The sequence below is a fragment of the Thunnus maccoyii genome, chromosome 6 (assembly GCF_910596095.1).
Source record: "Thunnus maccoyii chromosome 6, fThuMac1.1, whole genome shotgun sequence".
Taxonomy (NCBI): domain Eukaryota; kingdom Metazoa; phylum Chordata; class Actinopteri; order Scombriformes; family Scombridae; genus Thunnus; species Thunnus maccoyii.
Window position 1 is genome coordinate 3,189,924 of NC_056538.1, and position 27,577 is coordinate 3,217,500.

The following is a 27,577-nucleotide window of genomic DNA, read 5'->3' on the forward strand; positions in this document are numbered from 1 at the left end:
ACTGCACTTGTTCTGTGAAGTGTTATTATGATAAAAGGTATTTAACAGTCTCACATTTTAGCATTTGTCATTCCCAGTTGGCAGAGAGGATTCTCCAGTCACAACACTAAATCTACAAGGTCTTTTACAGAGGCATGCCTTCATATTTTATAGCACCACTTTGTGATTAAGGCTCATTAGCAAGTAAATGTTTTTGTAATCCTTGCTCAATCAGCTTTAATTATTGACAACTGTACCAAGTCTTGTTAAATGTATACCATAACCCTTTCGGTGGTGTAGGTATACATGCATATTCTTCTAACCACTGACCAAACCAGTCCAGTTTTCCACCACCAGTCGCAGTCTGGAAGTGACTGCAGCTGAAATGAAAACAGTATGACCAGAGCAACAAGTCTCACTGCATTCACTTCACTCAAAGAGCAGGCTGCTGTTTACTTTTACATGCTGTTCCTCCGTTTGGTTGGTTACAGTGCTGTATGTCAGGACCTAGTGTTACTCTCACTATTACCCTCTCTCATCTGTTGTTTACTTGGGCTGATAAGCCTCTCTAAGACTCATAAGTAAGCATGCATTTGTGTTGTTTGGGAAGTGTCTAGAAGCCTTTTGAAGAAGTTGGCTGAGTAAGTTCACTGGTATAAACTGGAATAATATTTACTGGTAACTCTTTAAAACCTTGGCTAATTTAGGATGAGTTTCTGTCTGCCTCAGGAAAATACACGTCTTGTAGTTTCCATTACGTTACCAGTGTTGGGGAGTAACTAGTTAAATATAACGGCATTACATAATTATATAACAAAATAAATGAAATTGTAATCCATTACAGTTACTGGGAAAAATATTTAATTAAATTACAGTTACTAATCAAAATGTTGGTGATTAAAAAGGGGTTGCATTCAAATATATTCTTTTTAGAAAAAAAAACTTATATGTAGAATATAACATTCATTCTGTTGCTTTGCACCTTTTCTCTTGTGCAGGAATGCCTTCTTTTGGCATATTTCTGGACAATGTGGGTCAGCAAAGCTGTTAGAACAAATTTGAGCGCAACACCATCAAGGTGCTTGCTAGGCTTACCAAGCCCCCAGCAAGTGCGCTGGGCTTTGAAGCCAATTTGAGATAGTGGCCAAACCATGGAATAACAACATCTGGGTCCACCTTGTGCCCAAAAAGCATTTTTCCCACACACAATCATGGGAAAAGGAGTGGCTGTAAAATGGTGGATACATTTTTTTCAGTGTCACGAAATGACTATCAGAATTCAATCTATTCAGCCCAATAACATTTTGAAAGTCTAGAAGAGCCGCACGATTGAATTATTTTATCCCCATTCAAGATAGCGGAGGGCTAAACCACAAGTTAGCCAGCTCAGCCGGCACAGTCTTTGGCGTGCAAGCTCTATGGGCCCAATGATCAGGAAGTGTGAGCAGTATCCGTGTAATTCCTTTACAGTGGCATTTTTGGCTTTATGCACCACTGAGCAACTTTCATAGGAATGAATGGTATGCCTGCAACCAGCTGACCCACGTCAAAGCGGGTGGCCACGTCATCAGACAAGAACACTTTTCAGTGCTGGACATAAGATTAACAGTGAGGTTTACACTGCCTGGTTTAAATTAATATTTTTAGAACTTTTCAACTTTATTGCCCAATTTAAAACATTTGTTAGAAAAGTAATCAAAAAGTAATCAAACGTGTAAAGTTGCATTACTTTGATGAAGTAATTAAAACAGTTACATTACTTATTACATTTTTAAAAGGGTAACTAGTAATCTGTAACTTATTACATTTCAAAAGTAACCTTCCCAACACTGTATATTACAAATGCCAAAGTATAGCGGGCAAACCCAGGAGACTAGAGTTTGTGTCCTACAGCCCATGTGTGTTCAGGTTTAGGCTACTAAAACATTTAATTAAGGGTATAGGAAAGGTGGCGGTTCAGTTAGATATTGAAAAAGTCAACATGCCGTGTATTCTAAGTTCCAGTGTGTAGAATTTAGTGGCATCTAGCAGTGAGGTTGCAGATTGAAACCAACTGAGTAGCCCTCTCCTCAGCCTCCCCCCTTTCTAAGCATGTAGGAGAAGCTACGGTCGCCACAAAACTAGTGAAAAACACAGAAGACCCTCTGTAGAGCAAGTGTTTGGTTTGTCTGCTCTGGGCTACTGTAGAAACATGGCGGTGCAACATGGCAGTCTCCATGAAAAGGACCTGCTCCCTATGTAGATATAAAGGGCTCATTCTAAGGTAACAAAAACATAACAATCCTTATTTTCAGGTGATTATACACCAATTAAAACACACTTATGAATATTGTATTTCATTTCTGCCAAGTCCGTTCCACTAGATGCCACTAAATTCTACACAATGGACACACACTTTAAGCAACACCATCATCTTTTCCCAACCATAAGTGTCAAGTGTCTTCATTTGCCAAACAGAACAATATAAATGTTAATCACATTCTGCACCCAGAACACACACACACACTTTTCACACTTCCCTCTGGGCAAACGAGGCAGAGTGGCAGAAGCGAGGTTGGGATAAATGATACAACGCTATCCAGGCCTGACTTGTCAGTGGAGTTGAGAGAGAGGATGAGGAGGAGGAGGAGGTTCTAGTTGCCATGAGGGGATATAGAAGGAAATCAAAATAAATGTGTTGACAGTGAATGCTTTCCAGATGTGTTAAGTAGTGAACAGTTTGCCAATACATTCAATTAACTGTCTCTACCTTATCTTGATTAAAAAAGCATAAGTTATTGCTCAAAAACAAGCAATAGAACTTCAGAATAGCTTCATAACTCTATGGAGGGGCCACCAGTGTTATTCAAAAGATATTCCCTCATTTGGTGTTTTGATGATGTGTGGAGGAGAGCACTGTCTAACAAATCACTCCAAAATCTCCCAGAGGTGTTCAGTTGGAGTGAGATCTGGTGACTGTAAGGGCCATAACAACTGATACACATCATTTCATATTCATCAAAGCGTTCAATCAGCCCTTGTATCCTGTATGGAAGCATCAGCATTTGATATGTTTCTTCACTCATTTATTCAAGTTTATTCACGTACATGTGAGTCGGTCCAGTTTAGTTGTATAACAAATGTGAATTGTGCCTCTCCTACACACACACACACACTTACACAAGGTTTATATGAACTGGGCCGCAGCTCCATCAAAAGGTTACTGACCTTCTGTGGTTGTAACAGCGACTGGTAGACATGAATTCACAGGACATCAATGAGACATACCAGCCAGTGGAAGACAAGGAAAAGACATCGGAGAGCCAAATGTGTCTGCTTTTGGTTCCCTCAAGCAAACTGAATGTAATAGTTTAGGTTTTCAACATGCCAGTCTGATTTGTCATGAACTCCCAGGCCTTTCATTCTGTCCTGAACGCAGGCTAGATAAATAATAAACCGTCCAACCATCCATTGAAGTCTTTCACTGTCTAACATTTCAATTGACGTAAATATGGCCCGTCTTTAGCTACCGGCTTTCTTGCAGCTTCCATATGTGTACAGCTGTATGTATACTGTACAAAGCATAATTGTGACTATGATCTCAATAGCCGGCCTAATGTACAGACTGAAGTACTCACGCAATGGACCACACAGACACACACGTGCACACACCATTTGGATACTTGACTAACTCAAAACTATTAGTTAATCATTTTGTGACATGCCCAGAGGGCCATGTTGTCCCCTCGCTTTAACCAAAGAGAGAGGAGAAAGCGAGAGAGGGAGCAAATGAGTGCACTCTCTCCCTGAAAGCTACTCAACGCTGCCGTGACAGACAGAAAGAACAAACGCAGGGAGGAAGAGAGGGGGAAAAAAGACGTCAGGGACCGAGTGAAAGAACAGAAAAGGGAATGCGAGGGCTGGCTGAGGCCGGAGAGTATGGTGCTGAGAGAAGAGACGGCGAGTGTGAAAGCAGAGTGTGGTCATTATATCTGCCCTTCAGCGCTCCCCCCACCTCTCCTCCAAACCTCTCTCTCTCTCTCTCTTTCTCTCTCTCTCTCTCTACGTTGCCAGGCGAGAGTTTGAGCGTAATGTGCGGCGACAGTGTGAGACGATGAAGAATAATTCCTGTATTCAGAGCTGCCACCACTCGCCCCTCCTCCTCCTCTTCATCCTCCTCCTCCTCCTCATCCTCTCTCTCAACTCCACTGACAAGTCAGGCCTGGATATCATTGTATCATTTATCCCAGCCTCGCTTCTGCCACTCTGCCTCGTTTGCCCAGAGGGAAGTGTGAAAAGTGTGTGTGAGTGTACAGAGAGTGTGTCTACATGTGTGAGGGTCTGTGTGTGTGTGTGTGTGTTCTGGGTGCAGAATGTAATTGTGTGTATATGTGTCTTTGCGTGTTAGTGTCACTCTGCACTTGTGTGTATGTTGTGTGTGGTGCTCTAGCTGACTGCAAATGGGCTTTTGTGGAGTTTTTTGGAGACTGCACTTAACAGCTCGCTCAAGGGAGACACACATTCACACACACACACACACACACACACACACACATGTGGGGCTGTAAGGGCTCACAGAAAAGGAGGGCGAGCAAGAGCAGAGTGAGAGAGAGAATTAGGGCGAGAAAGAGAAAGAGAGAGATGGTGAGAGTGGTGGGAAGCGCTTTTTAAAGCCCCTTCTCTCGTGTCTGTTTTGGGTCTGGAGACACACTTTGTGCAGAGCATCAGAAATGGACTCGTGGCGGAGGGCGATTTCACTTCACCCAATCTGTTTCACCACCGGCGGCGTTAACGGCAGCACGCAGCAAAACACTTGTTGTTGCTGTTGCTTCTGTCGCTCGGCTGACTCCTGAACTCTGGGTTCTTTCAGACCGCTCTGCTCACCATGATCTGTGACCTGTCACTCAAACTGCATTCAGGCCATTTTCTCCAAACACTCTAGACACTTTGGAGATCGCACAATCCGGTGTGATGTTACAAAAACGCACATTTTTATCATTGTACATTGTACACTGAATACTAACAGGAAAACAGGAAAAGCGCTAACATCAGTTAGCAGGCTAGATAGCTAATTAGCTGCCCAGCTACAGCACATTAAACAGTTTGTAACTGTCATTTCAGTCCAGTTAGATGCTGGTGTGGTTCTTATTCTTCAATACCACTGCTAGCAACACACTGTCTGGCCATGACTTGTAGCTACAGCGTGAGTTTGTTTACTTTGTCTCTCAATCCGCACAGCGTAACACCAGCACTCTGACAGTCTGCCAGCTGCTGTCACTCAAACTATGACAGCAACTGGCTGTTACAGTTTGAGCTGAGATTTCACCAAAGACCTTTTTTCTTCCTTTTAATTATAGAAAAATATTAACAATATATTAAAAAAATACATTGCCATTATTTTTGATTGCAAAAAGAGATGACTAAATGTGATTTAGTCCTTCATCTTATTTCCCCTAAATTCCCCAAAAAGTTTCCCCTTTGAGTGTGGCTAGTCAGAACAGGTATCGACTTCTGCTTTTAGATGTAGTCAAATGAAGTTTCATATGCCCACTTTCATTTCAAGCATACTGAACTCTGTAGGATTTCTCAATGTAAGCTAAACTAAAACTGCTACAAAACATCAATTTATTATTATTGCAGTCAAGCTACTAAAACACCAGAACATACAGTAACATGTTGTGTAATATGTCAACAATGCCACTAGTGAAGGGACCTGTGTTTGAGTACATGGTGGCAAAATACATTAAAACCCTAAAAGCATTTTGCTTAAAAGGACATGAAAACATTATTTAAATCAACTTTTGTGAATTCACAGACATTAAAGCACCACACAGTGCACAGGCTCAGCATCCACACACTCACATGAGGAACTTGGTCCTGATATCTGAGTACACAATGCAAAGAAGATGAGATCAAGCAAATTATACTTTCCACAGCTGCAAGAGTGCATGAAGGTGTCTGAATGACTTTTGTCATCTGTTCATGTACTTGAGTACTATGACAACTGCCAGTGAGCCAACTGCACATGTGAAGATTTTTACATACTGTACTTGTGTTGCTCACTCCCAATGTTGCATATGGTTCAGGTCAGGTTAAAACATCCCAGAGACAACCAGTGCTGTTGTGCCAAAATTTGTATCCCTTGAGCAAATAGGAATGTTTATTTCCAAAGCCTACTTTCAGTTTTCATTATGTCATTAAATGTTTAGCATTTTGCTACAGGAAAACACATCCATGAATAACTGAAGTGATGTCAGCCTCCTCCCTGGTGTGAAAACAGACTGACAGCACATTCTCAAAAGCAACATTTTTTGGAGATTTTTGCAAAGTGGTTCTATTAATCAGTTTTACAATCACAACATAATCCAGCACCTGTATCATCTTAACATATATGATTTTATTAGATATTACATGTGCAACACATACAGTGTAAGCAAAGTGTTTGAATTCACACAGATAGTGTGTTTTTGGGAGTGCATAAACTCAACACACTTGTATACACACATTCTGCTCACACCTCTCATGTATACACATATATTACACACACACAATCTCTCCTAACATGACCCTGTACGCGGATGTGTATGTGTATCAATAAAATATGGTGGCATGAATAAGTGATAGGATACATAATGGAGAGGCAGCTGAGCTGAGCCAGGCCAGCCTTCCACAACATTGGAACTTCCTGTCAACAGACTGTCTAACCATGGACATATGTGAGTGTGTGTATGTATATATGTATACAGTATATATCAGGCCTTACTTTAAGAAATTAGTTAGAGAGGAAGTTAGAGGAGAAGATGGAAGGAGATGGGTCAGTGGACAAGTTCTGAAATGAAAAAAAATCTTCTTTTGCTTTTAACTCTTTGAACTTCCAACGTTTTACTTTCTAAGAGTGGTCTGTGCTGGTGTGGCTGTTTATGTGTGCAGCTCCAACATCTGAAATTTGAGTGTCAGCTGCTGGGCAACATTTATTTTACAAGCTACTGTATGACAAAGCAGCCTGCAGTTTACTTTTCAAACATATGTACTCATGACCAGGATAGATGATGCAGAACACTGATATGATCCATGATCACTGTTACAAAAGTAGTGAGATTTAAGTGAAACAATGAACAGCTTAGCATCAGTGAAAGAACAGTTGACCTATAAAGGAGACGGATGATATGATACATATGTACACAGAGAGAAGGCTGTTGGACTTAAGAAGGCTGGCAGAAAAGCAGGAAGTAGCAGTTTCCCAAGGAACATAAACACACAGTGAAATATAAAACACATTTTTCCAGTTCTAATCCTGTGTCCCTGTGTAATTGTTTAGTTATCAAAAATGTGTTTTTTTTAAAAATAATTTTTGAGTATTTTTAGATCAATAACATCTTTGTGTAAAAGTTTTCATAGGTTGGTGAACAAAAATGTATCCAATCAAATGTGATTTGGGTGATGAGCTAACTGCACCCATCATATTAATCCACACTCGACTGCTTTGTGGGTCGTAGTAGCTACAGTAGCAGAGATGTATGAAAGGGGGAAGTGTGTGTTGGGCATCAGTGGGCAAAAACTTTTATTTTAATTTTCAAGAATGTGGCTGAGGTCTAATTTACTTATTTCACCCTCATCCTCCTCCTGATCTAACAACACGTGAGGGAGGTGTGCATGGAAGCCAGCAGTCCCCTACAGCTCTGTATCACGCTGTATTCACTGTCTTTTAGCAGTCCAATCAAATCTGAAGGATTCAGTTTAAATCCCTCTTGTAATTGTACACTGTCCACATATTTCATCTCACTGTGGAATATGTCACAGTAAAGAAGCTAAAGACATTCTAACTTGAGTTTCACTGTAACTTTAAGGTGGTAGTAATTGTAATGATTGGATACCTAGCATGATTCAGTTCTTTGAAGTGCATTAACATCTCTATAATGTTAGAAAATTCACAACAGCTTTTAGAATTGAAACTAACTTTGCTTTCCCAGTGTGAAGGCAGGGTGAGGCAGTTAAATACGATCATATCCTCTCCTCCATGAGAGGAAGGTGAGCAGCATTGATTTTAAGTGAAAGGCTAACACGGTCAAACAAAGTATATCAATCAAACTCCAGTAAGATGTAACCTGACGACAGAGAATGAAGTGGTGATATCATGTACTTTGTGTTTGTACTCATGCAGACTGATATGATAACAAGGCTTGCTGTACATTGAGGATCTGTGCGGCCACATGTACAACATGAAAGCTCAGCCATGATTATGCCACATTAAAACAATCAGAGCTGATGTATGAAAAGCATCTGCTTCATGTTGATGCTATAGAGATAATGTTATCTCTTTTCCACTCCAAGTCACTCAAATGCAAACAAAAGCAATACAAGGATGTCTAATTCTGTAATTAGGAAATGAGCCAAAATGATCCTAATGATGAGCACAATAATCTTCTGGTGCAGACTGACAGTAATTTGAGAGGAAGATCACACAAGATAGCAAGAGCTTCCTTCTACATCGATTGCTATTTCAAGCCTTGATTGGTTTGTGTATGTTCTGTTTTCCTGTTAAGAGGTTAGAAGAACAGTTTTTGACCCAGAAAAGCCTTTGGATGGTTTGATGAAGTGGATTACAGCCTGCAATTTAAACTTATTCTCTTCATTTTGTCATTAAATTATGAATACAGTTTAAAATCCTGGAGGAGCTTTTGAAAATACAGTATCCATGTACTGACATTTCAAGACTGGAGTTATTATTTATCTGCTCGTGTATATCTGCTGTAGAGAAGTAATCGCTTTGACTGTTGAGGTAGAAAAGTGCTATATAAGTGCAGTCTGTGTACTTTTATTTCTCCTTTGAAAAGTAGTGCATCATGAAACTCTTGTGTATTTCTTGTATATGTGTGCCTAGAGCTTGAAATAAACATTATGGATCAGCAGATAAAGGGACAAGATTTAAAGGAACCATCCACTCTGACTTTCTATAAACCAAATGTTTTTCAGAAAGTAAACCAAAATATTTGTCAGTGCAACAGTTTCAACATAGTTAGGTAGGTAGAAATAGGTAGAAATAAAAAAAATATGTCAATGTAATTTCACTATTATCCATAAACTACAAACTGCGCTGGTATCAGTACATTTTATTTATGATTATTATAGTGTAAAAATGTAACTGAATACAATCTTATTAATGACTTAAGGAAAATGAAACACAACCTAAATGTGTTTTTATTTTTGCTTTTTTTACTTAAATTGGAAAAAAAACTCTTGTTGTACAGAGTCAGTAACTGCAGATATGATTCCTTTATATAATGGTTGGTTGGTTCGTCACGTGCCGCTGTGAATGGTACAGGTGTTTAAAAAGTATAGACAGTATATTTCTGTCCATTGTGTAGCTTCCGCAGTCAAACTTGAGAAATCTCTGTAATAACTTTAATATTTGAGTTTTTCAGGGGGTTCTGGGGGGAACATTGTAATTGCACCTTTAAAAACGATCAGCATGCACCTAGTTGTCTGATAACTTGATGGCAGTACCCATATTAAATAATTTTTACTCACATTTGGCAAATTGGTGGGTGTTTATGTCATACCCTGCGTATGCCACTGCATCATTGGCTTGCTGTTTCCCAGTGTAAACCTTCTATCCTCTGCTCTCTTGACCCGCATCTAACCTGTTCAAAGAAAGAGCAAGTGCTTCACATGAAAGCAGATAAAGGAAATCATGCTTCTTAAAGGTCAAACCCCAGGTTAAAAGCTGACCTTTTTCTACCCAACAACGAACTTGCTGTTTATTCAAACCCAAGAATGATAGATTTGGCCCCTTGAAAAACAGCTTTTCTACTGTATATAAAGGCAATCCATATGTAATGGAGGCTCCTCTTTGTATCCAGCTTCTTGTCCACAAGCAGCCTTTCAAAAGACAGCTCCTTTATAGAGAACAACTGCACTTTTCCCCTTTTGACCCTTTGCTGACTCCTTCGTTGACTGTGTGTGTGTGTGTGTGTGTGTGTGTGTGTGTGTGTGTGTGTGTGTGTGTGTGTGTGTGTGTGTGTGTGTGTGTGTGTGTGTGTGTGTGTGTACGTGTACAGTATGTGTTTGTGTGTCTCTCAGGGTTAACCTGTACACTAGTACCCATACTACATTGGTGTTGTGCTTAATGGAGCCTTGTCCTTCTTCTTACTAGTTCTGTAGTCCAACATGAGTTTGCTTTCATTTGCTGCTGTTCTTGTTTCACACTTGTTCTGAGAAAAGCATCACAGAGACGTGTGTGTGTGTGTTTGTGAGTAAATGTGTGTGTTTCATCTAACTCTGATGCAACTGATGCTGAGAAACAGTTGCTGCCATCAGTATATAGTTTTGCAGAATGAATGCATTTGGGGACTTGAACACACACAGACAGAAGAACTAGTCGAGGTGCAGTAGCCGGGATGTGCCAATGCAGGGAAGAAGGAGAGATTTATTGCATATTGATGCTGGGAAATAGGTCAGTGCCCCATCTTGAGAAGTGTCAACCCTTGATGAACACATCGATACTGCCGGTATGTGGTCTTACACAGAAAACAATAGGCATAGTTATTTTGTTTGAAAAGAATGTGTCTTTTTAATGACACTTCAAATGTGTCACATGCTCGTCCTTGGCTTGAACTGGTTGTAACATTTGATGATATTCCAACAAAACTGGATGAATATATTTTAGAAGTAGTTGATATTAGTAGTAAACTTTAGGTTTCATTGGCCATTTAACCTTCCAATGTCATTTCTAGCAGGTTTACTCTACCAAAACTAAAAAGCACTTTTGGGGTATATGCTGAATACTTTGTATTTGGTGATTTTCTGATGTAAAAATGTACAAATTTGGAATCTTACATGAATTAAGAGTACTTTATGCAATAGTTTGGCTAAAGCTGAGATGAGGCTCCAGCCCTCTCTTCCATTGAAATTGTAATCAGAGCCAGTATGGAACAATTAAAGCGACCAAATGTATTTCTAAATGTACATATGGGCATGTGAGTATTGTATTCAAATAGACTTGAGAAAATGTGAACCTATTCCTTACCCTAGACCACATCACACACACACACACACACACACACACACACACACACACACACAACAGTGTTCAGCAGCAGCGTTATCTGGCCTTACCTTGGCATAGTTGTGGGGCTGGTCAGATCTGTGATGTGATGATGAGCGACAGCCTCCTGGCGCTGTGCTGTCCATCAGTTTCCTCAGTGGATACCAACACCAGCAACCTCTTTCAGCTGAGACTAGCCCTCCTGTCCAAAACCATTGACAGGGGTCTCCCAACATGCCTGTCAAAGGACATCAGACCTGTATGTGAGCATGTGCATGTGTTTGTGTGTTCAGGTTAGAATATTTCAAAAGCCGGGATCTGTTATCCACCATAGACAGTTGTTTGCTTGTGAAGTGCTTATGCAAGTAGAAAGATTTGAATGTGCTTACTGTTGGTGCACTGTCTTTTTAAGATGCTTACGTGAGCCCCAAACACTTTTTGACATTTGTATAAAAGAGTATGTAGAATTTCCCCAAACCTCGCCCTGCCCTAGGAAAGGTAACAGAGGCAGCTACTGCTTAAACGAGATACACATGGGTGAGAAATTCAAGAAAAAAACAACATCAAGTGTCTTTGTAAAGTGTAGTTTCACTATGAGTCACCAGCACTCCTTGTAGATTCTGTTGAATTCTACTGGAGTGATTTACCAAAAGATATTGCCTCATCTATTGTTTTGATGATGGTGGCAGTGAATGCTGTCTAACACATCGCTTAGGTATTCATTTGGGTTGAGATCTGGTGACTGTAGAGGCCATAGCATATGATCCACATCATTTTCACACTCATTAAACCATCGAGTGAGCCCTCCTGACCTCTATGGACAGTACATACACTGTATATCCAGCACCTTGTGCTTCAGATGTATAGGCATCCATTACACAAGTCTATGTATGTGTGCTAGAATCTTTCACCAAAACCTATAATGTCACTTCCACCAATTAACTGTATCTACATATTTATGTAGAGTCTGGTCAAAAAAGTGATTGAAAATGAATTCAGGCTAAAGGATTCAAACAGACAAACCATGAACTTAAAGAGGAAGATGTGATTGATAACATGGCAGCATTTAAAATAACTACAAATCACTTTCTACATGTAATTATCAACCGAAAGGTTTTGAAAGTCCTTAACAAAACTTATTCAGTATATTAAACTGAAAACTGAGAGTTTATTACAACTTTGTAGTTTTATTTTCATCGCTCCACTCATCAGTTTTATCAGTTACGTTAAAGTATACTCACCAAAGTAATTGCAATGATCTCTTAATGCAGCGACAATGCTACAAATAAATCAAACAGGGGCAACAAAAATGAGCAGTCAGATGATCAGACAGGCTGAAAACAAGCCAACAGTTGAATTTGATTCGCTACCACTTTATTTGGAGGCAAAATTGAAAGCGTACCTGTAATGTCTTGTAACTTAAAACTTAATTTATAATCCCCCAAAAACCATGAGTGCACCCAGCAGTAGGTAATACACAAAGATTTCACCATTCGTCTTTGGGTTCCCTTCAGAATAAATTTGACTATCTTGGAGGTTTGTTTTCAACTAGTGTGATCATCTAAGCTTGTGTGTTTGTTGCATGAGTGTTTGTCACCACGAACAAAGACGCCACCCAACCTATACAAAAATAAAACCCAAAGCCGCAGTTGAATTACTTGTGGTTAGTTCTGTGTGTGTTTGCTGAATCTGCAAATTCAGCTGAACATACTCAATACAACATTATTTTCCATATTTGCTGTTCATGGTACTCATTTGATAGACCAGCCTGGTTTTGTTGTTGCTCTCTTTTGGCCCACGTCTGAGAACAGCAGTCGGCCTATAAAAGCAGTTCCATACAGTGTCCAGTGGTGAGGCAGCTGTCAGTCTGCTCTCGGTAAGTAGCAGTCAAAGCCTGGGTCACCACTAGGTTTTCATTTGAGCCCTAATTCAAAGCGGCCCACATAGAGTGTCGGGAGTGTCCCAGCCTGTTGTTGGCACCCCTTATAACACACTCTAATGAGCAACCGCTGGGAAAGTTGTGGTCAGCTGTGTATATGGAGCTTGTGTAGCAAAGAATATACGGTCAGAGAAGACGAAGAGAAAGTCCCAGCTCAGGGGCCTGAATTAGCCCCATGAATCACTTACTTTCTTTTTCATTTGTTCCTTAATCACGCAACCTGTTGAGTATCATGATTCATGGGAATAGCTGCTGGCTGTGGTTTACCCCGTGGAGTTCAAGCATGAGGCCGACATGCATTCTCAGTGGACTTGCCGGTATGTGGGCTGGACACTGTTAGTGTTTTTAAAGGTGCTTAAAGCATCTCTTTGAGTAGTTGGGAAAGATATAGAAAAGAAAGATGAAATAAGGTGTCAAAGAACTCAGGACTTCAGCGTTATCAAGCTTAAACACCAATACCTTTAATCAGTACTCCCACTTTACAGGCAAATATGAATGATAGATAAGAATGAGCGATTCATCAAGTGTGATCCAGACTAGTCCCTAGTGTTGCATAAAAGTGCATAAAAAGGAAGAGATTTCAACATCCAGCATGTGGCTCCATTTGAACCCTGTACCACTATGTCACTCATCCTGATATGTATGTGGTGTGTGTGTCTCCAGCCGCATTAATGTGCGCTGTCTTTTACACAGGAGGGTGTGTTAAGCCAGGCTTTTCACAGTCCATCAGGATGATCTCCGGTAGATGTTAATGAGCTTTCCCACTAATGTGAGCTCAGTCGTCCAACTGGACAGCTTTCTAAGGATTGTGCTGAGCGAGGGCTCACATATTGATGATGCACATGCTTTCATGTGTAAAACATTAGTTTTACATTTCAGTGCTATAAATGAAAGACTTAAGTAACAACTACAGTACACTTGTTATTTGGCATTCTACATACTATGATTACATATGTTACAAATGTTGGGTTTTGAGGCTAATTTATTGTCTAAAATAATCTAAATCCAAAAGTTGGACTTATTTTGATGAATTTTGATACAGATGAAGTAAAGGTATTAAGTATATTCTCTACCACAATTGCATACTGTATGTGGCAGTATGGAGAACGTATTGAAACAGCATTTATACCATAATGTTGGGAGATAAAAATTTCCAGAAAATATTTACATTTGAAACATCTTCACAGGTAGAGATGTCACTGCACAGAAATTAACCATCATCACTGCGGGTAAGGACATAACTGGCAGGAAGCACTGTCACCATCTTGAATAAGACGGTCCGGACCCCTAAAAATGCCAGTGGAGTTGGTAGATACATTATCACCATGTATCCTGCTAGAAAATCATAGAGGAGAAGACACTTCAATAAAAAATGTGTTAAAAAAACACCAATACAGCAAACGCACTAGTTATGCACACCTAAAAACAAGAGGATGTCATCTGCTAAGTATGTACAAATCTATCTTCCAGGGTTTCAATGTAGACTTGTAGTACCCCAAGTGTTTTTTTTCATGATGAAAAAGTGTCCTTAAGGAAGACGCTGAACCCAAACTTTCTCTCCATATATGCCTGGGAAAAAGTTGCTCTGGACAAAAGCTTCTACCAAATGTCTGCTTTTTTAATTTTTATTTTTCAATGCACTTTTACTTTCCTTTTGTTCATTATAAAGGTCAAAACTGACTTGACCATTGATTTGATAGTACTGACTAAATCCACACAAACACTGGCTGTTGGTGGGTTCATTTTAGAGATGCCAGTGTCAGCCAGAAGGAACCCAAATGTGGTTCAAAGGTGTGTGCACATTTTTGTTACCTCATTGGGGCCTTTTTCGGTATAAACAGCGACCTTGTCGGGACCAGTCCTAATGAGGAAAAACGTCATTTCTGAGGTCCGGGTTAGGGTTAGGGTTTGGGTTTGGCTGTCCACAATAAATGGAAGTCAATGCAATGTTCTAACAAGGATAGCTGCAGTGTGTGTGTATGTGTGCGTGCGTACGTGTGTGCATGTGTGTGTGAGTGTGCGTGTGTGTGTGAGAGAGAGACCGTTGGGGGTTGGAATGTGACGTGAGAGCACTAATCAGAGCCAGCTGGGGCCAACGGTGAGATTAAAGTTAAAACACAAAAACAATCAGCTGGGATAAGTATACTATCGCCATGGGTTACTGCCCCCATCCCAGCCTCTCAGGAGGAGAGAGGGACAGAGATGGACAGAGGGAGAGGATGGACTGAAGGATGGGACTCTACCTGGCCCGGTTGGCACAGACCCCCTGATTAAGAGCTCCTTTGTGTTCTCTTTGATTCCTTCCTCTTTCCTCACCACAGTGAGTCTAGTCTCACCACAACGCGAACATGACACACTCCGACACACCGCCAGTCGGGCCCACAGGAAGTGCTCTGCATATGTAGCTCTGTGTGTGTGTGTGTGTGTGTGGGTGTGGGTGTTCCTACACTGTATATCTATATTTGTGAGGGCTTATGTCCTCATAAAGATAGAAAGACAAGACAAATTCGTTGAACGTTATGACAGTTCTTACTTCTGCAAAGTTGTAGGTTAGGGTTTTGGCCTGGGGTTAGGGTTAATATTTAAAATCAGGTAAAGTTTATTGGGACTCAGATTTAGAATTAAGAAAGTTTTCTTAAGGTAACTGTAAAATGATAATCTGTGTTAACTTATTTTGATAGTGTCTTGACCATTAATTGGATGAGGTTCAGGGTAGGCCAATGGTCAGGTCTAAGGTTTGTTCAGATTAGAACCTCAGCATGCTTCAAATTAAGTGCTCGTCGGATCATCAAACAGTGTCTGAATCCCCCTGCCCCAACGTTAACTGTGACGTTGGATTTGGGCTAGCTATGTCTGACAATTTTTGAAACTTCCCAAAACAGACAACAACAACAATCATGTCTACTTTACGCAGTGATGTGATGGATGGCCAGGTATGCAGAGGTGTGAAAGTAGACTGAGTTCAAATTTCGTTCTCAAGCTCTCTTTCTCACACAACTACTTCTGTCACTTTTCATGCTCACAACTGAACGCAACACCATGCATGTCTTTGAGGATAGACTGTCCAACAGTGAGGGTCCAGTTGTCTGATTCATGGTGTCAAGTCTATCAATACACGCCAAAGACACAAAGCCTTCATTGAAAGATTCAGGAGATAGTGTGATACAGACATAAGAAAACTATGTCAGCTATGTTCAGGTGTGGCCACTGACGCGGTCAGACGTCATGCCATAGAAATTAACTGAAACTTTTTGGACTCAGGTTTAGAGTAAACTTTGAATTCTGGTTTTATACACCTCATTAGCTGAATCGCTGAGATCTAGTAATGCATTGACATCGCTAAAAATAACTTTGACAGAACAAGAAACGAGCAGTCAAGCCCAATGCATGCTCCTCATGCTGGGCTTTACAAACACACACGCCCGCAAACTTCCACAATTACGTAACTGTGGTCAGTGCGTGCCTCTGGACTCATCGCGGTCTGCAGCTGCACCGACTGCACGCCACTCTTTGTTGATGATTGGTCTGTGGGACCACTGACCAAATCCATTAGTCTTCCATCTCCTTTGTTTGTATGCAACCTCTCCGATTGTCTGACTGCTTGTGTTTCTTTCCCTCACGGACTTTGTTATACCAATGTTGCCATGTTGCCAGATATCAGCGTCGGTGAGTACAGTGTTATCACAACAGGATGAAATGATGGTCATAGCTACAAAAATAAAACCCAAATTGTAACAAACGTAAATTTCCCTTTAAGTTTAGAAAAAGGTGTGAGTAAGACAAAATGATGTGCCTGTGAATTTTTAAGTTACATCTACAGTATTTGTTATACATTTGAGAGTAGATTTAGCCTGTGTGTTTGTATGAAAATAGAAGTGTGTATGCTGGAGTCTGCGTGTGTTTGTGTGAGAGTATAAGAGGATTAAAGCCTGTTCACAGCCGAGGGTGCAGACTGGACCATTTCTGACTATTCCTTCTGGATATCCGATAGGCTGATGAGGTATTAACTTGCCGCTGTGTTGTTATATGTGTACTCCGTCTCTGTTGGATTGTGTGATCACATGTCTCCAAAAAGTAAAATTTTCCTCCGTGTTCAACACTGCCAAGAACCCCCTTCCCCTTCAACTCTGGCCTGAAAAACCTCCTCTGTTATCTCCAGCTGTGGCATCCGTTGCTGTTTTACTGATAGCTTTTTCGACTCTGTATCTTGTGTTGACTTGCACTTTCTTTTGAAGTCTGGCCACTGGTGTCGACCCAGAACACAGCTCCAGTCCCAGCGGCTGCACAGACTCAACTCCAGTAACACAATGACTCCCAAGATTAAGCTATACACGTGCCGATATCTGGAGACAGCTTTCTCGGTCAAGAACATTTTATTTTAGTGTCTGATAATGGTCGAAGTGCTATTTGAGAGGCTTTTTCCCCGTTATAAGAGCACAGCTCTGGAGAAAACACTGCATATTACATCCAAATAGACACATTTAACATGCTGCTATCAGCTTTTAAATTTCTAATGCATATAATTTTTGGCATTGGAAATGGCACTTTTAAAGATAAGCCACTATATATTAGCACAAAATATTTATCAACCGGCTCAGATCAGCCGTCCTCTAAAAGCCCATATCAGTCAAACTTTACAGTAGTTTCCATTTCTTCATTGGCCTCCCTCCAGAACGGCATTATCTACACATCACGTTGGACAAAACCACCTTGTAAATAACCATATTACTTTACCTAGTGACATCAGCCCCAGAGGAAAAGATCCCCAACATTAGAGCGCTGGGGGATTGTGTCGGGGGCGTGAGAGGTTAAGACTTGTTGAATAGCTGGTAGGCGTCACACAATGAGGTGGATTAGGCAGCACTAGAAAGGGCCTTTAGGGCTTTACTGGGGTGTTCAGCAGCTTACAGCTCCTACAATAACACAGCAACAGTGCAGATCCAGCTGGGCTAGTGGTTGGCAAAAAGGCTAGCTGGAGGGGCAAGTGGCTGGCAGTTATGGGCAGTGTGGCAGGAAGTAAGACGGCTGTTATGTAAGAGTGAAAAAGAGTTGGGAAGGAGGTATCGAATTTTAGTGACAAGAAGAAGAAGCAGCTTAGGAATCACTGAGTTATTAATTGCTAGAAACAAGCATTGCAGCATTTTGCTAGAGATCCCCCGGGTCCTCCTGAAAGACCCCTGGGTGTCACATCGGGAGTTGCTGGCACTGAGGTGAGGAGTTGGCGAGCAGCGGCAATGCAGCACTGCCGAGGTGAGGCTCTGTCTCAGTGGCTCCAGCACTTGCCTCTGCTTGCCTGGAACGGCGACTGGAAAAATGATATCATTACAGATGACCCATATTCTTACAGATAAACCTCAGCATGTGTGTGTGCTGTGATAGTTGATATACATGAATGTGTGAGACAGACATTAAATTAACTATTAAGTTAACTATTAACTACTAAAATTAACTAGACTACACATTCAATTTAATGATATTGGCCAGTCTGTGCTGTTTTTGTTTTACTACTTCTTGTAAATATGCACACTCTGCAGGTGCAGCAAGACAATACTACATAGCCATATATCAACATGTGTATTGTATTGTCCCACACTGTTCTCCCCCACCACCACCCAAATCTATAACATAAAAAAGAATATCTAGAATTTAAACACACACATGATATGATAAATAGATGTATAAATAACAATACATAATCAGAGAAAACATTGTTATATACATTATGTATTCCGAAAAAAAAAAACAAAATGAGTAAACCTAACAAAAAAATGAGCAAACCTAAACTTGTAAATTAAAAAATGAGGAAAAAGGAGAGTTTTCACTTAATCAACCAAGTCCAGACATTGATGGTATGTTTGCATATCCTGCTCATTGATATTTCAGTATATGGTATATGTGACACATTTCTATTATAGTTTCTAATGTAGTTGCCTATACGTGGAGAGCACTAGAGTCAAAATCTAAATTCTCTTTTACAGTTTTTATTCTTGACAGATTGTGGAATTTGCTGGTTAAAATAATTATTAACAACTATTAGCATTCTATTAGCAATCTCATCCAATAAAATAGCAGTACTGTCCTCATAACTCCCTATAACTGTATCTGAACTCAGAGCGGTGTGAAACAGCAGTCCTCACCTTGCCCTGGAATTACTGTAGCATTTCTGCCCTGTGTAGTGTTGGGGAATTAAACCAGAGGGTGGGAGGGGGGCTGGCGGGCTGGGATAACACCGCAGAGTGGCACATTGCGTGTTAGCCGGGATAATAACAGTGTGGTTTGTATTAGGTTTCCTGAGCTAAAGTAAGAAGCTCCGCTTCCTGCATACCCACCATGACAAAGAGAGTATCCATATTAGCGTCTGAACATCTGCAGGACCTATTAAACACTCGCTGTGGTTTTATGTCAGTGCTCCATGAATTTGAAAAGACTCTTAAGCTAATTAGGCCTCCTGTTCATCTCAAGGTCACTGCTGTGTTGTGCAGTAACTTTTTGACTGACAGCAGTGTGCAGTTCCACGTCACCTCTAACAGCAAAAAGAATTCATTGCTCGATATTCTGGCGCAGTAAAAACTCCAGCAGTGGAAACTGTTTTAAACTGATACCAGAAGAAAACTTTAGGTCAGAGCAGATTACAGGCAGTATCTCAGATTTTATTTTGGTGCTGTATTTATGACGGCTTCCAGTTTTAGTGCAGAGTATTGTGATAGTATTTTGTGATTTTAGCTCACATGTCCTCCCAGGAGACATGGAGGTAATTCCACATTTGTTCACCAATAAATATCACAAAATATATCCTGTCCCTTGTATGACTCTTAGCAGGGGTCATAGCTAACATGTCCTGTGTGGAGAATGCTTTAAAACATTATTTAGACCTTCATGTAGGGAGATAACATTTACAGAAACTACAATTGAACAGGTAACTGAATACATAAAATGTGAAAAATGCCAAAAATTTAAATCTTTGGTGATTTTGGATAGAATTGTAATCTGATTGGTCGGATCCAACTCTTGTCAGGAGGCGAGTTTGAAACACAGAAGGAAAAAAATATAAATGTTGTAGAAGTTGTATGTACAACTGTTAAAGTATGAGACACGTAAACGACCTCCTCCCCTACCTGAAGAGGCATGTTCCAGCCTTTAGTCATTCCAGATATCAGCCTGTGGCCCGGATGTGGCTCCCAGTGTGGCTAAAGCTCAGTCAAATGAAAACGTTTGATAATCTTTGTTCTACAAACCTACATGAACACAGGTTCCATGTGCACATTTGTTCTCATGTACATACATTATCAAACCCTGCTCTCCATTTCCTGATGACAGTCACACTTCGTCATGGATGCACACTGCTGCACATTAACGGGGCGCCGAGCACTGTCATCAGAGCAGCCAGGCAGCACCAACACATTAAATCCAGCTAGACGCCTGATGGACGTCAGAGTACACTACATGCATCACAGTCTTAATACCGTGCTGCCACTTACACGCACGCCATTCTGTCCACATATCGATGGATATGGTTTACAGCATGTAATAACAGTAATAGGTTCCTTATGGAGAGATCCTCACTAGAGCAGCTTGGTCAGTCCACAGAGAGGGATGCTGGGATGTGGAGCAGCGTGACATGTCAGAGAAATACTGTGTGTCACCCAGAGCATGCTGGGAGAGGCGGTCAGGTTATAAGTGATGCCCACTGATGCTGTGGGTTAATCCTGTGTTTGACGTACAGACAGATGTCGGCTCTATATTGACCTGATTGGTAATTCTTGATCAAAAGAGAAGGAAAATTCCTGGCACCACATTTACCTCCAACATTCCTCTCATGAAGTTATGTTTGATGCTGCATCTGTACTGTCCTCTACATCTAGTAATCCAGTCGTTTTGTTATTTGCTTTCTGCTGCTGTGCACTTTTTGACACTCTGGATCAAGAATTTCTTAGGGTAATTAACTTTTTAGTGGGAATTATTATTCAAAGCTGAGTATTTTTATATGTCTTACATGTCTGGAGCATATCTTTACACACAGGAGTGTTCAAAACTCAGTGGAATGTAAAGGTAAAAAAATAAAATGAGCAACTTTTAAAATATTGACATTACACTGAGTTACATACATTGTTGTCTTAATGAAAGCAGTCATACAACAATATGCAGAAAAGAATGATCAACGATCAAAGAATATGTAGAGGAGACCTGACAGAGCATTTGCTGACAGCTGTCAGTACTTGACAGTTTTGGATACACCTGATACCCAACAGTGAGGGTTTCTTCTCTTTTTATCATGAGGGAAAAGTAAAGTACTGTAACTCCAATGTGTACAAAGAAATAAGTCAGAACAAGTATACACACAAAACACTGACATTTGTCATATCGGCCTGTGATATCACCTGATGAATCTAATTCAACATTCTCTCTCTCTCTCTCTCTCTCCGTCTGTCTGTGTGTGTGTCTCTCACCCTGCAGAGCTGCAGAGGGAGGGCAGCATCGAGACCCTCAGTAACAGCTCGGGTTCCACCAGCGGCAGCATCCCGCGCAACTTCGAGGGCTACCGCTCCCCTCTGCCCACCAACGAGAGCCAGCCACTCAGCCTCTTCCCCACCAACTTCCCCTAGAGTCCCACCTCTCCTTCAGCAAGAACCACCGCCGTCCAGCCCACCCGCACGCCTGCCCGCCTGCCCCCCCACCCCCCCCACCCCCCTCATCTGTCCACACACAGCATCACACTGTGACACACTGATGTGTTGAACTGAAACCAAATCGTGTCTAGGATTTGTGTTTCTGTGTACAGTGTGTGTTATTTGTTCTCATACATCTAGTCACAAATCAGTGTGATCCCAGATACATACAGTATTAGTATTTTATGTCTTGAGTTGGATTTGAAGGCTGATATTTTTATGGCTAAAGTTTGTGCAGATTGCCAATAATTTTAAATTTGACCATTTTAATGTCCAAATCATTCCAAAAAAAGAGAATTATTTAGCGTTTACCCTGAAATTGCCTTCATGTCAGGTTGAAAACACCTGGACAAATTCACTGTAAACCAAACTAACGTTGTTTACAGTTAACAGCAATTAACCAAATCTAAAAAGTGCAGATAAACTGCAGTTTCACTGTTTTGACATGGCTGTGATCGGAGAGAATTTCCTTTATTTTCAAAAAATGATATTTCGTAAGAGACCAGTATCAGTCCCAGACTTCAGTCTAACCCTGCTTTGTTAGGTTGTGTTAAATCACCTCTCAGATGCCAGTTGACACAAACGTTGTTGGAAACCAGCCATCCTCTCCTGTCTGCAGTCTTCGCGTGTGCGTTTGAAGTTTTACAGTGTGCCTATTGTCTGAATGAGCCATAAGAAAGGGAGCGCCGACAAGAGGAAAAATGTTTATTCCAGTCAGTGACGTGTAGCAGCTCCTTTTCCCTCCGTGTGTGTGTGTGTGTGTGTGTGTGTGTGTTGCTGCTCTCATGGCCTCTCTCTAAATGTTTTTGATTTAATTTGGTCCTTTCATGCCTTTGATTTTCACATAATTACATTTGACAAAAGATGCAGTAATGAGATGACACTATTACTACGTTGCTGAAGTAATTTAGATGTTTACAGTGTAATTGAGATATGTTTCTGAAATCATTTAGATATATTCCCCACTCGGCCTTTCCAGATAGTAAATTTTAATTGAGCGGAGTAATAGAGGCTTATGTAGCCGTCATGCTGTATTTTGTACATTAGCAACTTTTGACCAAAATCTTTTTCCTGTGTCTAGTTAAGATCTCTAAACTGAAAAATGTATTTTCCTTAACTGTACTAGCTTTTCCCAGCGTGAAGAAGACTGACTTTGATAATCAGAAATTCCTCTAATAAACACAATTTGCCTGTTACTTTATGCTACGCAGAATGTTTGAGCTGGTGAAAAATAATATGCACTATTTACAAAGAGTCACCTTAGAGAAGATATAAAATAGATAAAAGTAGTGTACAATCCCACATGTCTGAGTGTTTGTTGGACTGGCTGCTTGTCATGAAGGCCTGATGCTGCTCGGTCACTGAATGAGGGCATGAATCCACTCGTCTTAATTCAGAGCAAATGCTTGTTGTTGACAGTAGGATTTTATTTGTAAAATACTGACTTCTTTTCCCAGCATTCATGCAAGAGAAACATAATAAAACTCGAGGAAATGGAACTGTTTGTCTTTTTTCTAACTCTGATTGCTCCTAATTGTGCCGTTCAGATTTCAACCACGGCGGTGACCATCAGCAAATAGTACCACTGGTAATTAGTACCATATTTTTTAACAGGCAGTAAAGTGTTGTTAAAGGGACTTTTTATGGGCGACTCTGGCTCTTTGTTCTGACAGAGTGGAGGAAGGAGAGGGCATGTTTGTTTCTTTGCTAATCAGAACAAAACTTCAAATCCTAAAAGTCTCATACAAAGATTTTTTTTAAAAAGGAAGTAAAATGTTGAACTGAAACCATTTATACTCATTTAAATTAGATTAGTGGTGGATTATTCCTTCTATGCTTTATTTCAGCTGATTGATGTGTTCATAAGCTACTAGTCATAAAATTAAAAAAGAGTCTTTGCCCAGCTACCATGGAATTTATACAAACTTAAGAGAGATGGCCAGAAAGAAATTTGCAGAATAATTGAATATATAACTTACTACAACATCAATATCTAAAACATGCTTTTTAAACTAAAAACAGTATACCCATATTCTCAATTATACATAAAATTAATATGAAAAAATCTGTCACAGTATGAGTCAGAGGACAGAATGAATACATAAAAAACTGAACCATTACAAAATGTGTTTATTTAGGCTTATACGCAAAACTCCCTTATGAATAAAGTCGAAATAAGCTCCAGCTGGCAGGATGTGTCGCTGCCACTTCATGCAGAGCAGAGTTCAGCATTATGCAACAAGCACAAAAGGAAAACTACAGTTTTCATTTAAAACCTTTTTATTTTTTTTCCAACATGTTTTTACAAACTTTTTACAGTGTTTAATATCTGTGCTAATTAACAATATGGTTTGTATCTAATGAGGATACACACACTCAAAACCTTCAATCTGACACACATCACATCAGTTTAAAATGAATTTGCATGTTTAATCAGGACACTGTTCATTTTGGGAATAAATTCTAAAATACTGAACAACTGAGCCGCAGTGTGTTCTAGCAGTAACACAGTGAACTCAGAAAGTCATGTGTCCTGTTACAATAACCGAAACAAACCGTAAATCCCTGCTTATCCATTCAACTCTCTCTGGATGAGAGCTTCAGCTGCCTTCAATGTAAATGCAGCAAATTTTAAAACAGAAGTTTTTATGTCTATTCTCCTGCTTGTAAAAGTGCAGTGGATGTCACTGGATGTTGAGTCCAAGTAGATTGAAGCAAGAGAGGCAGTTTAAGAGACATCACATGAACATGACGGCAAACACAGCACTTCATAATCATCTCAGGACAAACTGATGCACTTGAATTTGAGTCAAATTGGTGAAGTGTGATAAAATATTAGCATTAGCTTGGTTAGCAAGCAGAAATGATTAAAAAGGTTGGACTTATCCATACACTGTGATGCTAGCAGCTTAATGATCATTGGCCCCATGTTAACAGTATGTTGGGTGACAGCAGGTCAGCAGCCTGAAGGGTAAAGTAAGAAGACTGGTCCATTCATTGAAAACACTGTGGTTCATGAGGGCTGCACGGTGAAAAAAGTGAGCCATCATTCACTCAACATAGCTAGTGCGACTAGGTTGTTTTGTAATTATTTTGAGCTTTTCTTTCCTCCATTATTTCCAATTTAGTGACTTTACCAGATTTTCAGACCTCCTGCTGACTTCATCTCTAAAAAGCAACAAGCAGAAAGATCTCATCATGCTGTTGGACCTGAGGGAATACTATATGCTCGTTTGTTACACTAACAACACTGTTGATGTTGATGCGTATAATTGTGCTGCTTGCTTTTCTTATCCAAACTGTGTGTTGTGCACCCATTCACAACATGACCAGGAGCACTGAGGTAAGTACATCCAAATGCAAATAAGCAGGTGACATCACTTTGGAGATTTCTAGCATATGGTTTTTTCAGCAAATTGCTGCTATGTCATGATAAACCATGCTCCCCTGCTGTTGAGACTGGAGAAGAAGTTCAAAACAATGCTATAATTTTCATATCTCACCTCATCATTCTTTATTACTACTGACATGTACAATTCTAGAATAATTTACCATATAGATCAGGCTACGAACCTTTTTTATTTTTAGGAAATTGTGGAATTTAAATTCTAAATATCAAACCTTTTTTGTTAGAGTGAACAAACAAATTGCAGTTTTATCATATAACTTGGCATTTTGGTGCATATGTAATGTTAGACTGCACAATATGGAAAGTTAAGTTGAAAAGGAAAATCAGTTGTGTTCACTGACATGTAATTATAATTACTAACAAATGTAGATTTCCGTGTATTTACACTCATTCACAATAAGAAAACAGTTTTAAAGGAGATTTGTCACAAGAAAAAATCTGTTTGATTCTGAAAGTTGATGAGTTGATGTTAAAAATTTTTGCTTTTTTGTTAATCTCTATGGAGATTAGCATTTGTTTTTTGTATATTGTTTCCTAATTTTTGTAAATAGGTGAAAAAAATATATAATTTAAATTCTTTGTATTACTGGAAACGATCAGTCCAAAATCAGTCATTTTGGTTGTGAAAATCACAAAAGAAAGAACATGAGAGACAAGCAGCTGAAGTGTTAACGTGGGAAAGAGCCAATGATCAGAACGGACTCATCACTTTATATTCCAGTGTAAACCAGTCACTCTGAGTAACTCTGAGAGTGACTCTTACCTTGGACAGTGCCTGCATGTTCCTCCATCGCTCTGTCTTCACAGAGAGTCATAAAAGTCACTTCTTTGTGGAAGCAGGAGGTTTTCATGGCCTGGACCTCAAATACATCACCATTTGATCGGATTCAGTCTCTGGAAAGATTTCAATATTTAATATTAAAATGTCTTCATGGAAAATAAGGTGATATTCTGAGAAGTGAGAAGAAAGTACTCACCAGGTTCCATATGATACAATTAAATATTATTAAATGTTTCTGATAGAACAACATGAATAATGATAATCCATCACTAATTCAACATGCTGTGTTGTAGGGACTATTCTTCTGTTTCAATAATGAGTTGATTGTACAGGTGTAAAGAATAAAATGAATGAGAGCTGAATTCCATTTAGCTGCCTCAGTTTCAGGGTCCTGGTGTTGTGCATGTTGTTACACTGTGACGGCTTACTGGGACACTTGAATAGAACAGAGCTATTGTTACTGTTATTAGTAACACAGTCAAAATGTCTGCTGTGAAAAATGACTGTTACACTACAGGTAGATCAAACTGTATCTGTAAAAGAAGACTTTTGAATTATTGTTGAATTGCCCATCCATCTAAAAGCTGATTTTCTGTTTATTTCTTAGATTTATTCAAGAATCAGGATCATTTCTGCCAGAAGAAATGATGCTAAAATTTAACTGTTGCACATTTTCCTTTACACTCGACCCTTTATAGGCCCCTACAGGCCCCTCCAGGGCCCTTGCAGCTCCTCTCGGAGCGACTGGCACAGCAACGACAGCTTTATCACGACTAAAGCCCGCCATAAGGTGTCTGCAAACCTGCGCAGTGCAACATGTGTCCGGGACAAAGCTGGAGATGTGCTCACCGTTCTGAGCTCAGTGTGCTGCTGTCAGGTTGGATGGAGATTAGATGTGAATCAGGAACATGAGCAGGATTTTTCTGGATCAGCTTCTATTTCGTGCGCCATATTTATCCGTCAAGAAACACTTACTAGTGTCAGCTTTTGTCTGAGTTGTTTTGGGTTTATGTGGTTTTACAATGCAGTTCATAAAATACTGATCTGTACAGAAGAGGAAATGAGGATACAACTCCGTTTATTTTAAGGCTGACGTTCGTTTTAATTAGCCTGCATTAATTCATAGAGTTTGCAACATAATCTGATAAATATGACGGTTGACTGTTTTAAGGTTATTGTCTTTAGATGAAGTCGGACTCCAGTCGACTCTATATTCAAATCATTTACAGACCAAGTGCGACATTACATGACGTCATTTTGTTTTAATGATTTTTTGAAGCTGCAAACAATTAAAACTTTAAAAAAAAAATCATCTCGATGTCAGTCATCTTTAAACGCGACATAACTACCACTTGTTGAAACTGATCATTTGCATCATACTTTAAATAATTTCAAGTCTGAATATTTTAAATGACAATTATTATATTGATTTTAGTGAAGTTTTTACAAGCATCAAAATAACAAATAAATACGACGATTTAGACTATTTAATGAAATCGAAACTAAGACTTTTTTCATCGTCTTGATGGGAAGTTATGAATATTTTGTGCATATGATTATGTCTGGCTTTATATAGTAGACTTCTGCTGTGTTGGGTTTGGTGTCGTCATGTGCATGAGAGCAGAGGAGGCCTGCAGGTAGCCTCTGCTCCTCTGCTGCGCTCCTAATGTGATTCAATGTTCCCGGCGCTGCAGCTGCTAATTCAATTTCTCCACGCTGTCAACACATCTGCAGAAAACACAAAAGATGATTTTGCTGGTTAGAAAAATGTAACGAACAT

General features: G+C 39.9%; 1 protein-coding gene and 1 long non-coding RNA gene across 3 annotated transcripts in view; one reads left to right on the forward strand and one right to left on the reverse strand.

Annotated features, from left to right (window-relative positions):
• Positions 1-23,106, forward strand: part of bcas3 (BCAS3 microtubule associated cell migration factor) — a 361,503-nt gene extending 338,397 nt beyond the window's left edge. For both annotated transcript variants that reach the window (XM_042413571.1, XM_042413576.1), the window contains one exon: positions 21,396-23,106. In XM_042413571.1, coding sequence (XP_042269505.1) covers positions 21,396-21,544 — 149 coding nt within the window. In that variant the 3' untranslated portion in view covers positions 21,545-23,106. The remainder of the gene's footprint in view (positions 1-21,395) is intronic.
• Positions 23,107-23,875: 769 nt separating this feature from the next.
• LOC121899281 overlaps positions 23,876-27,577 on the reverse strand; it is an 8,219-nt gene continuing 4,517 nt past the window's right edge. Inside the window, exon 2 of the long non-coding RNA XR_006096670.1 lies at positions 23,876-27,525. This is a non-coding gene — a long non-coding RNA (uncharacterized LOC121899281). The remainder of the gene's footprint in view (positions 27,526-27,577) is intronic.